Source organism: Vulpes vulpes, chromosome 12 (assembly GCF_048418805.1).
Source record: "Vulpes vulpes isolate BD-2025 chromosome 12, VulVul3, whole genome shotgun sequence".
Taxonomy (NCBI): domain Eukaryota; kingdom Metazoa; phylum Chordata; class Mammalia; order Carnivora; family Canidae; genus Vulpes; species Vulpes vulpes.
Genome location: NC_132791.1, coordinates 58,426,424 through 58,438,580, shown reverse-complemented (window position 1 = coordinate 58,438,580; position 12,157 = coordinate 58,426,424). Strand labels below are relative to the sequence as shown.

The window sequence follows — 12,157 nt, the reverse complement described above, 5'->3', positions numbered from 1 at the left end:
GGCTAGGTGTCCGGAGGAAGAAAGCCCCATGCCTGTTCTGGGTGCTCTGATAAATGTTCCCGAAGTTACCCCACCAAGTCCCTCCACTTTCTGCATCAGTGGAAGGCTGATCACAGAGGTTAAGTACCCTGGTTATGCCGCTCTGAGGATGCTACATCTTGGGTCCGACCACAGGGCCTTTGCATTCTAATGCATGCGCTTTTTCACTATTATGGCCTCTTGGAAACGTTTCTGGGATGAAGTGTGTTCTGCCTCCTGCAGGAGCCCACTCCAGGCACCCTTCCCACCCAAACCCCCTTTCATCTGAGATAGGACATGAAACAGGGTCACATCGTCTCTCTCTGAGGAAATCTTTCCCCTTCTTCCTCCCCCAGCCTCCTTTTCCTCTTTCATCCTAGCTGAACGTATGCTTTACAAAGCAGGTTTTTGAAAAGGCCGTAAGTTTGGTTTGAAAGCCCAACAATTAGATTGACATCTTCAACCTGACATCCTTCATCTTACAAACGCATCTAAGACAAATCGTAGCCTAGCAAACCTGTAAACATGGTACAAACTGACAATTATTTTCCAGAGTGCTTTCTCGGGAGGGGCTCTTTCCTTTCTATCACTAGGCAGCGGGGAGGCTGGGGGGATGGGCATTACTGTCATCCCCACTTTACAGATGGGGACACTGAGGCCCAGAGGCATGGAATGACTTTCCCAAGCTGCTGCAGTTGACAGGGAGTCAGTGGTAAAAGACAATTTAATTTCCTATTCTACCACTCCTCCCATTCCCACTGTCTGGTGACTTCTGAGCCCACTGCATCGCTTGACTCACTGTGAATCAGGACCCACTTTGTAGGCACAGACTTTTTAAAGGAGGCAGTATTACTTCTGCTGGTGAGGCTTCACCAGGTTGGGAGCAGAATGCCTAAATTCACCAGAGGACTCAGAAAGTTGGAAGCATCAGAACACTTGTGTTTATTACTAAGGCTTGAGCCATGTCCCTCTTACTGAGACTGACGTGTGCCTCCACTTATTCCCTGAACGTTCCCACCAGCAGGGACATACAGAACTAGAGAGTCACAGGACAACCAGGAGGGGGAATGGGCAGGGGTTGTGGTCAGCCTGGCAGGAGTGGCAGCTGGTGGGACGGGGTTTGGAAGACACAACGCGAAGGAGCAAGTGTGCGTAATCGCTAGTGGCTTCCCCACACTGACACTGCACTCCAGGATATGAGAATGGTAAGGTCTGGACAGGAAACACCTATTAAGTAACAGTGGGACGTGCTCAGATTAGAAATGAGTAGGCACAGCCGAGTAATGCCAGGAAGCAGGGAAGCTCGGTTTCTGAAACTAGTCTAGAGGGTAGTGACCTTCTTCCCTACAGGTCCCAGAGGGAAACATAAAGAGGGAGATGGATGCTGTGCCAGCCAGTGCCCAAGCACTCAACTCTTTTCAGAAGTTTCAGTGAATGAAAAAACAGACATGTTTAATAATTCTTCCTCGTATACAGCCGGCACACTTATTGGGAAATGGTTTTCTTTGGTGGTGGCTTCTCAGCTAGATAAATTAGTGTTCTTATGGGCAGCAGAGTCAATATCTCAACATACAGAATTATCATCAGGCAACACACAGCTCCACGTCCAACAAAGACTATAGGCTGTGTCAGGGAGTAAGAAGAAAATAACCAGCAGGAGGATTCATGATCTGCACAGGCAGTGACAGCAACAGTGCCCAAGTGCATCATTCATAATACACTGCCATCCCGGCAAAAGTGAGGCACACAAACCAGAGAAAGAGAACACTGTGCCTCATCACAGATGGAGTCCTAGAACCCTGCAGGAGAGAAATGTCTAGGGTGTGTGTCTTTGATTGATGGGATCTCAGAAGCTAGGGCTCTTTCTTTACTTGATCCGCTCTTCCCAGCAGCACACCTATGCATACACGCACGCACACAGCATACATGTACACACATGTGGTAGTAAACCACGTCACACGCTCCCGCCAGCACCTGCAGATCTGTCTTCTACAGGGCTGGTGGGGCGTGTTACAGACAAGAGGGAAGGCTATGCCAGCTCCAGCTGCTCCAAGCCCCCGGGCCGTGGGCCATACTTACTAGTGTCCAAAAGAGGTAAATAGTGAAGAGTGCCACAGTGAGTGCAATCAGTCCGACGGCCTCCAGCCGACTACTAAAGTGCAGGTGGTCCACAGCGCCCCGCAGGCAGAGCCAGCCCGAGATGGTGGCCAACGGGGTTATGAACAAAAAGCACACCATGTCTCCAAACAGAGTCCGCTTCTCATGCTGGGGGCCTGGGTTTCTGAGCCACTGCCAGGGAAAGGGGGAAGACAGAGAAAAGCAAGGTCACAGTTAAATGACAGTGTGGAGTGGAGACACACTACTCTCAGGGTGTCTCTGTCTTTGGAAACTGGAACTTGCTTATGACCTATTCTGAGATCCCAAAGGAGCATTAAAGGCTTATTTTCATACCCCACCTCCAAGGATAGTGATTATTGATAATCATTTAACATGACCACCCTGATGATGATAAAAATAATAAGTGTCCTTTACTGTAGATGGCCTACTAGTTTTGAAAACAGTTCAGTGGTTATTATTGTGAAGAATGGCACTTTGGGAAGATAGAGATGATATTATTTCCAGAAGGTAATCTAGTTGAGATACAAGAAGTGCTGTTGTGTGGCCAAAGCCTTCCAGGATCTTGACCCTGGGAATGTCTGTAAGAAAAGGGTTAGATTAGCAGACCTCGGTTGCTCAAATCATGCACATGCCCCAGAGAGGCCTGTTTTCAAGACTGGCTTTTTAGAGAACTCTGAGTCCTTGCAATATTTTACCTTTTACCAGTGTCTGTGTATGCCTGAGGCCTTGAGCCATATGGTAGATGTAGAATAAAAGAGTTTATGTCAACAATGTGATTTATGCCGAACACGTGGAGGGCTGGAGTCTGAGGAGCTGATTGCAATAATGCAGGTGCTGTATGCCTATGTGCCTCACCCCAACAAACACCCTGGGCACCAAGGCTAGGACTGATAATGCTTTATATGAGTCATCACAAATTGTTGGTAGAGAAATTAAGCAGGTGTGTGTGACGTTGCTGGGAGGGGAAACCTGGGAGCTTGAGCCTGGTTTCTCCTAGACTTTACCCCATGTACCCTTTCCCTCTGCTGATTTTAATTGGTATCCTTTTGCTGTAATAAACTGTAACCATGAGTAAGAGATTTTTTGATTCCTGTGAGGCCTTCTAGTCAGTCATGGATCCTAAAGGTGGTTTTGGGGATCTCCCACAGACTGAGGCTCATGGGACTCCATGAACTCAGTAATGCCCCTCCTTGTGTTAGGACCCTGAGCCTATTTAGGATGGTCTTTGACATCTTAATTGTGCTGCCCAGTTTTGAGGCTGAACCAACTCCCAAAAGGGTGGTGAAAACTTTGTGCTTATTAAAAGACCAGACATGAGAATTCTTCCAAGATGGGAAACAGAGTTGCTGTACTCCCACTTAGGGAATTGCTAAATGCCTGATGAAATGTTTCCCATAATCCATTCTGGGAAAAGTCATGCTTACAAAATGGTATCGGTACATAACAGTAATGGGGTCCTGTTGGCTTTTCTTCGGATTAGCTCTGGGCCATGTCTCCAAAAACTCCCATCTCACTGTCCCATGTAGTGCTGGTCAAGGCCAAAGGGTCTAGAGGAGAGGGGTTCAAGCGCAGTTGATGGAGTGGGGAGTGAGAAGAGATGCTTGCTGAGTCTGTCTTCCATCTCATATGCAAATGGGAGCCTCACAGTGCTGTGGGCTGGCCCCCAAATGTGAACATTGTGGGCTGCTGAGCAGACACTCCCAAGTGTCCAAGGCTGCAATTCCCACCAAAGCATTGGTGGGAGGGAAAGGAGCATGAGAGGGGACGTAAAAGTGTGTTGTGTCCAGTGGAGGGTGGAGGGTGGGGGGAAGGCCAATGGCAGGAGGAAGAGACAGAAGAGCTGCAGAAAGGGCAAGGTGAGGACAGAGTGGTAGAAGGGTCAGCAAAAGCCTCAGAGAGCGAGCAGAAGAAACAGGAGGTAAAAGGCATGGAAGGGGTTTTCTGGAGGTGGCTTTCCTTGAATGTTGGCCTGAAGTCAACACTGAATGACCTGCAATGCCCAGCATACCACTTTCCAGGGACACTGCACCTCACAACTGTGCTGAGATGCCGAAAGAAGTCAACCTCAGCTCACAAATGGACCCAAGTGGGCACCTGGGTGGCTCAGTCAGTTAAGCATGTGCCTTTGGCTCAGACCATGATCCCAGGGTTCTGGGAGCAGGGAGTCTGCTTCTCCCTCTGCCTCTGCCATACTCATGCTCTCTCTCTCTCATTTTCTCCCTCATAAATAAATAAATAAATAAATAAATAAATAAATAAATAAAATCCTTTAAAATGGATCGGAGTAAACAGATAAAATGGGGATATGGCTTACCGGCTTACTTCTGAATAGAAATACAGCATAATAAAAATTTCACATAAATACCTAAGTGATCAACTGCAAATGATATTGACCCTGCCACATGTTGTCATGGTACCTCACACATCTCAGCAGCTTCAAAGAAATTCAAAGGCTCTAATTAACATTTTCTTGCCTAAATACTGGGACTGTTGCTATGACGTAGAGAGTAGAAATTGGGTGTGATTGTCCTAATTTTATAGAGGCTCAGCAAGGTTAAATGATATTGCTTCAGGTGATTTAGGGGTCAAACTGAGGAGAGGACTCAGATTTCTCTGCTCTTGCCCAGATGTCCTATCAGTAAAATATTTGAAAAATATTAAAATTGCAAGACATTCAGAAATCCAGATTCTTAAATGATGTTCCCCAAATTGCAGCAACCTGATTTCCCTTGCAGATTTTTCCTGGAAGCAGATCTGGAAGTCTGGCCTCCTTTGCTCTGTGTCCTCACTTGTTGGAACATAGTAGATTCTCAATAAATATGCAACAGATGTACGCAGATAAGCTGAACTCGCTGGCAAAGACTTTCCCCAATTTCTTCTGCTGGAGAATTCTGAATACATTTTATGAAAATTAATTTAGTATTTTACTTATATATGTGGCTCTTGACATTACCCAATGAAATGACTCAGGTGTGGAAGGAGGTAATTACAAATCCCTAGTTATTGCCATCCGGTGTAAGATAAATCACAAAGTCAAGATTAGTATTACTGTTGGTTCCCAGTTCCTCTTTTTCTAATTGTTCTTTGATTTTCTGTATTCTTGAAAATTTTCTAGGCCCTTTTTATGTGTACATAATCATCCAATATCTGGATTCTGCACATAATTAACTATATATATATATATATTTTTTTTCTCAGCTGTTTGCTGCTGGGTCATATTTAGATACGAAGTTTTTTTTTTTTTTAAGATTTTTATTTATTTATTCATGAGAGACACACAAAGAGAGAGGCAGAGACACAGGCAGAGGGAGAAGTAGGCTCCATGCAGGGAGCCCGACATGGGATTCGATCCTGGGTCTCCAGGATCAGGCCCTGGGCTGAAGGCGGTGCTAAACTGCTGAGCCACCTGGGCTGTCCTGTTGTTGTTGTTGTTTTTAAAGTAAGCTCTATGCCCAATGTGGGGCTTGAACTCACAACCCTGAGATCGACAGTCACATTCTCTACAGACTGAACCAGCCAGGTGCCCCAGGTATGAAGTTCTTTAAATAGGTAGTATTATGTTACAATCTGTGACTTCTTCAGAATCCCAAGCATATTTATCTCATACATAATGCAGGTCCCGTGTAGGACCATTGGTAATATCTGTTGCTGAGAAAAAAATCTGTCCTCTGCTATGGTAAGAACCTCTGCCAAGGTATCCAAATAGGTTGATATGGGATATTTATACAAGTGGAGTTTATAACAGAAAAAATATGATTATACCTCAAGTTTCTAGCAAGAGAGGACTGTCTAAATAAACTACAGAATTTACTTAGAATACCACAGAGTAATTTCAAATGATAATGATAAAGTACATTTTATATTTACTGACATGATATATTGCTGAGGAGGAAGAGAGTGCTACCAAACAGAACGTATAGTATGATCCTATATATGTAATGATATATTTACATACACATAGACATTTTCATCTACATAAATGTAGTGGATTTACATCGACAAAGACCAGAAGGATACCGAGAAAAATCAAGGCTATTCTTGGCAGTGGAATCATAAGTGGTCTTTAATTTTTTCACTTTGTATTTTCTTTCTTTTCTAAAATGAACATGGATTACCCATGTAAACGTATATGCATGTATTAGTTGTGTACCAAACATCGGGAGAGAGACGCTGAGTGAGAGATAGGGAGTGAAGAGGGAGTCAAGGAGGGAGACATCCAGCTAGTCCTTTGTAAAGTATAGCAGTTAAAAAGAAAATTAGTACTGAAATATGGCTGGGGTAAACTCAGTGCTAGAAAGTTGAGTTTATCATACACCGCCTCATTGAGGCCTTGCAATAATGCTGTGAAGCACATGCTCACATTATCCCCATGTTACAGATGCAGATACCAGAAGAAGAGAGTTTACTAACTCACCTAAGGATAGACAGCAAGTGGGTGGTAGAGGTGGGATTCAAACCAACCTCACTTTGCTCTTCCTTTGCTTTCCAAATTTACATTTTCTTTCTGCACCAAATGGCACTTGTGTGTGTATGCGCGCGCGCGCGCGCGCGAGTGCGCACATGCACTAGATTTTTGGCAAATCTTCAGCTGGGGGGGAGGATATAGTAAGTCCTGTTTTACTGGTTTGTCATGGTAGTTGAAGGATTGGCTGGTCAAGATATTATCATGGTAATTTTATAAAATATTCTGAGGCTACTATTCTGTTCTCTGTTCTTTCTTTTACCAAATCACAATGAGGTCTAATTTCTGGGCATTTTATTTCAGCTACATTTTGGCTGAAATCAAAAGGTTGATCTTAATTATTGTTCAATTTGATTTTTTTTTCTCTTTTAGATCTCATGTCTCTAATCAGTTTTACTTATTATACATAGAGTATTCAACTATTCTGTAGTGGTGTCTTCATTTCCCAAACATTTAATGAAGAGCAGGTGAAGGCAGAATAGTGGGTTGGTTCACGTGTCTGGCCTGCCACCTGACCTGAGGTGGACCCTTCCTATCGCTGGCGTCTCGCACATTTGGCATTTGCAGTGTTAAATCAATGATGGTAACTTACGTTTATCCACACTGATATGCAGAGCACTATCGTTATGGTACATGAAGTAACTGATTTACTCCTTAATGATCTTCAGAAAAAGTACCACCAGGACACCTGGGTGGCTCAGCGGTTGAGCATCTGCCTTCAGCTCAGGGCATGATTCTGGGGTCCTGGGATTGAATCCCACATTGGGCTCCCTGTGAGGTGCCTGCTTCTTCTTCTGCCTATGTCTCTGCCTCTCTCTCTCTCTGTGTCTCTCATGAATAATGAATAAAATCTTAAAGAAAAAAAAGAGAAAAAAGTACCACCATTATCACCAGCATTTTATAGATAGGGAAACCAAGGCACAGAAAACTCAAATAACTTGTAAAGGTTGGCCTTGGCTTTGATCCAGGTAGTCTAGCTCCAAAGACTGTGCTCCAAAATAATCTATTAAATCATCATTCTTAGTTTTAAAAAAAAAAAAAGAAGGCGGTGGCAGTGGGCGGTGAGGGGATGAAGTGGGTAGGAGGAGGCTTGTACCTTCAGTGTTTTTATCGGTGTAAGAAAGTTCCCTGGGTGCCAGATACTAATTTATCCTGCCACTTGTGGACAGCTTTTGCAGCTAAAATATCATTCTGGAAGGGGCTTTAGTTTAACATTAGTCTTCTGCTTATACTTGGTGATTGTTCTGTGCTTTAAAAGCCGAGGTAGATGCTTAGATGCTTGGGAATACTAATGTGTGTGGCATCTCTCACCTGGCCAGCCCACCCACCCGGAGGCCAGGGGATCTGTTGTTAACCTGGGCACCCTTCCTGCCTTCTGTTCTCTGGTTCTGTCAGAAACATAAAGTACAGAGACTGTGCTCCTTCTTGAAAGCCCTGGCGATGAGCTGCCTGTTTTTCCGTGGCGATCTCATTCCAGTCACTAACTCATTCCCGAACCATGAGATTGATCTGCTCTTGGAAATGGATACAAAAACCAACCACCCAACCGTCTAAACCAAACAGAGCCCCCCATGGTAATCAGCAGCACAGGGCCAGAGACAGCAGCGGGAATGAAAGCAGCATGCCACCAGCGAGCGGCATCATTCACTGGCTGTAAGCACACATCCAAGGTGAACCGGGCACCAGTGATTCCTTCCAAGGTGGGCTGACTGTGGGTTCGGTTCTAATTACAGTGTCAATTTGTTAAATCCCTCACTCGGGGGTACGGGGAAAGGGGGTGCAGAGCTCCAGGACATTAGATTCTGTCTCCCAGGCTCCAAGTTAATCGGCTTAAATCCTCAAGGCAGACAGGACAGCGTGCGGGTCAGTTTGTACTAGAACCAGATTACACTCTGGTGGCTAACAGCTCTGATCGATTACAACCTTCCCCATGAATCTCCTTAATGAGAAACCATCATGAGAATGGAAGAAACTGATAGAAGGGATAACAATGGATAGAACCATCACAAATTTATGGAGAGGAAAAGGAAAGAGCAGGCAAGGTCTCACCATGGTTTCTCATGTGGGTTTATCTGCTTGAGTGTCTCCTGCTAATCTGACACTTGGCAGAGTTATTAACCAAGGGCTTACATTCCTTGACATGGGTCTTATTCCCAGATCCCAACTCATTCCACCCTAAACTGTCTTGCTTGCTTGGGGAGCTGCAAGGTCAAAAGGGCAGTGTAGTGATCAGATGGGTATGTGATGGGTCCTTTGCATGATCTAGAGATTATGATGAAACATGAAAATCATGCATTTCCGTTAACTCAAGACGTAACAGAGAACAAAGACAAACTCCTACTGATGTTTTAAATTCCTGTACTCCAGTCTGCCGGTGAATTTCCAGAACAGCTGAAGTCACCCAGAAAGAAATTCTGACTCTGGGGTTGCTGAGGAGATGCTCGCTCCAGATATCCATCAAACCAGGCTTGCAGCAAAGCAGCTCAAATGAAAACTTCACAGAGGATGTGCTTGTGATCCTGAAATGTCCTTCTCCAGCCTTGGCCTCCCTCCAAAGCTCCAGATGTGCATTTTCAACAGCTCACTCACCATCTCTACTTAGATGACTAACAGACGACTTATACTCAATCTCTCTGAAGCAGAACTCTTGATTTAGCACCTATTTTTCTTCACGTCTCCTCCAGCTCAGTGAATGACATCACCAGCCACCCAGTGGCTCAGCCAGCCATTTCCTTTCTGTCTCACCTGCCACATCTCACCGGCCAGGAAGTCATATAGGCACCACCTTACATAGGTATCTGGAATCTGTGCACTTTTCCCACATCCACCACCATCCCTGGGAAACGATCAATATGTATTTGAGAGGCAATAGCCTTGCTACTTCCACTCTGGCTTCCCTACAGTCTGGCTCCAAAACCAGTCTGGGTGGCCTTGAACATCTATCCATCAGAGCATATTGCTCCTTTGCTTACGCTCTCCCTATGGTCAGAATCAAGTCCATACTCTTTACCTAGGACTACAAGAATACCTGACCTCACACCTGCCTCCCTCTCTATGTCTCCAATGACCTCTCCTTCTTCATTTCTAACCTTTACTTGTGGCTGTTCACTTGGAGGGGCCAGGCTTTGCCCAGATTCATGTGCCATTGGCTCCTTCCGATCATTTAGGTCTCAGCTCACATGGGACCTTTATATGGCACCTACAAACAGTGCCTGGCTATACTTTCTACAGAGCACAAGGCACTCTTTGAAAAGATGCTCTTTATTTATTTGTCTGTACACTTGTTTGTATTTTGCTCCCTACTTCACTGAGAGCTCCATGATGACAAGGACTTCATTTTTGTTCATTCTTGTATGCCTTGATCTAAGAACAGTGCTGGAACACAGTCGATAATTTTAGTGAAAATGAAAAATAAACATCTGAATGCCAGTAGCCCTGATCAAAAAGACCTTACAATATTAGTTAGACTAACAAAATTGATTGGTGAGGAGACACTTTTGTTGATGGGTAGACCTCAAGTCCTGAAGTTCACTGAGTTTAGCCTTCTAGACTAAAGATGGTATTCCTTATGCATCACTCTTTTTAGGTCTCCAAGAGAAATATCTACATATTGCTTTATTGCTACAAGGTAAAAAAAAAACCCTTGTAGGTAAAATAACCTATTCAAGTTTTTTTCCTAAGATGTAAATAATTGTGGAATGCCATCTGTTTTTCTACAGGTCATGAAATAGCATGAGAAATCCAGTAAATTATTCAAGGTCCTTTGTACCGTTTTAGTAACAATTACTTTTTTTCTACCTGAAAACTCCTTGAACTATATGAGAAAAAGACAATATTAGATGTCCATTTAAAAATTATACAACTCAGGATGCCTGGGTGACTCAGTGGTTGAGCGCCTGCCATCGGCTCAGGGCGTGATCCCGGGATCCGGAATCGAGTCCCATATTGGGCTCCTTGTGGGAAGCCCACTTCTCCCTCTGCCTGTGTCTCTGACTCTCTGTCTCTCATGAAAAAATAAATAAAATCTTAAAAAATAAAAATTATACAACTGAAGTTCAACCAAAAATATGTACTGAGCACCTATTATGTGCCAAATATTTTCACTGAATTTAATAACACAAGGTGGCGTTATTATTCCTGTCTTGAATTAGGATATTACACCTCATTGAGGTTAAGGTTACATGGCAGAGGAGCCAGGGTTTGAGATCTCCAGCCTACTGTACTTTCAACTCTTTCCCTTAGCTTGCTTTTGCACTACATAAAATTTTACACATTTTTAAAATTAAAAACATTTTTAATTGCAGTGTAATGGATGTACAGTGTATTATACTATATTAGTTTCATGTACAACTACATGAAATGTTGATCCTAATTTCTATTTGCTCCCACAGTGGATGAGGTCAGGGAAGCAGAAACCATGCAGGACATAGAATGAGAGACGGGACACCACTTCCAGATGTCCTTCTGTTAGCTCCCCTAAATGTTCCTCATCAAGTTCTTTCACCTCCTTGAAGGAGTAAACAAAAACAAAACAAAACAGGAGTCTCCCTCATAGGAGTGAGGATGGTGAAGCTTTGAGGGGAGTAGTAAAGAACCCTCTTCTCTTTAACTCAAGTTCCTGCTTTAGTTTGAAACATCAGGTTCAACTAGAGAGCGTGCATATTGTCTTTCAGCCCAAGGCCCTTCTGAGCTCAGGCTGTGCTTTTGCTGTTTCCTCTTGTGCAAGCAACATGGCAAACTTGACAAGGTCCACCATGGAGCCCTGGGTTCACCTGTATTGCCCAGTGGCCACCCATGTTGTCCCTGCCAGGGTGTGGCAGCACTAGCTCCTGGTGGCCCTTGTCAACACCCTCAGCTCCATCCTTATGGGCCTTTCCTCATCCCCACACCCCATATGCAAGCGATCCACTCGTCCTGTTGGTCAGGGCCACTACTCTTCCAAGCCTCACCTCTCACCTGTAATTGCCTCCTCAATCTTCTCTTCCTGTTATCTTTGAATCCAGTTTCTATAAGGCAGCAAGATCACCCTCCTTCTCTCACTTTGAACTCCCTGGCAGCTCCCCATGGCATGTAGTCTAATGCCTACAATGGCCCACAAGCCCTGCTGATGCAGTCCAGGTTTGGGGACCGAGGACAGGATTCACGGGATCTGTGATGTGGGGATGAGGATTTTCACAGCCTCCAACTGAAATCTAGCATCTCACTGAGTTATGCAGAAAATCTCACTGGTATGATCGGTCCTCATGGCTTTGTGATCAATGAAAATCACAGATATTTCACATCCCATTAAACTGTGGCAGACATTGTGACATATTGCTACTTCATTCTTGGTTATCCAATTCTGCAAATGTGTTGAAGAAGCACTTAGATTTTATATCATGACTTTTGTGTTTTCAATACTTTGATAGCTGTATTAGAATGGAATGGGTTATCTTTGCCATTCCAATGCTTTTTTGTTTGTTTTATTTTTATCTTACATAATTAAAAACATGATTCTGAGACTGGATTCACAGGTTTCAACAGATCACCAGTGGGTCTGTAAGGGAGAAAATTTAGGTG

The 12,157-nt window shown here is 44.1% G+C and overlaps 1 protein-coding gene across 2 annotated transcripts in view; it reads right to left on the bottom strand.

Moving 5' to 3' along the window:
• The window catches only part of MARCHF3 (membrane associated ring-CH-type finger 3), a 178,342-nt gene that overhangs the window by 4,946 nt on the left and 161,239 nt on the right, over window positions 1-12,157 (bottom strand). For both annotated transcript variants that reach the window (XM_072728660.1, XM_025994997.2), the window contains exon 4: window positions 2,098-2,307. In XM_072728660.1, coding sequence (XP_072584761.1) covers window positions 2,098-2,307 — 210 coding nt within the window. The remainder of the gene's footprint in view (window positions 1-2,097; window positions 2,308-12,157) is intronic.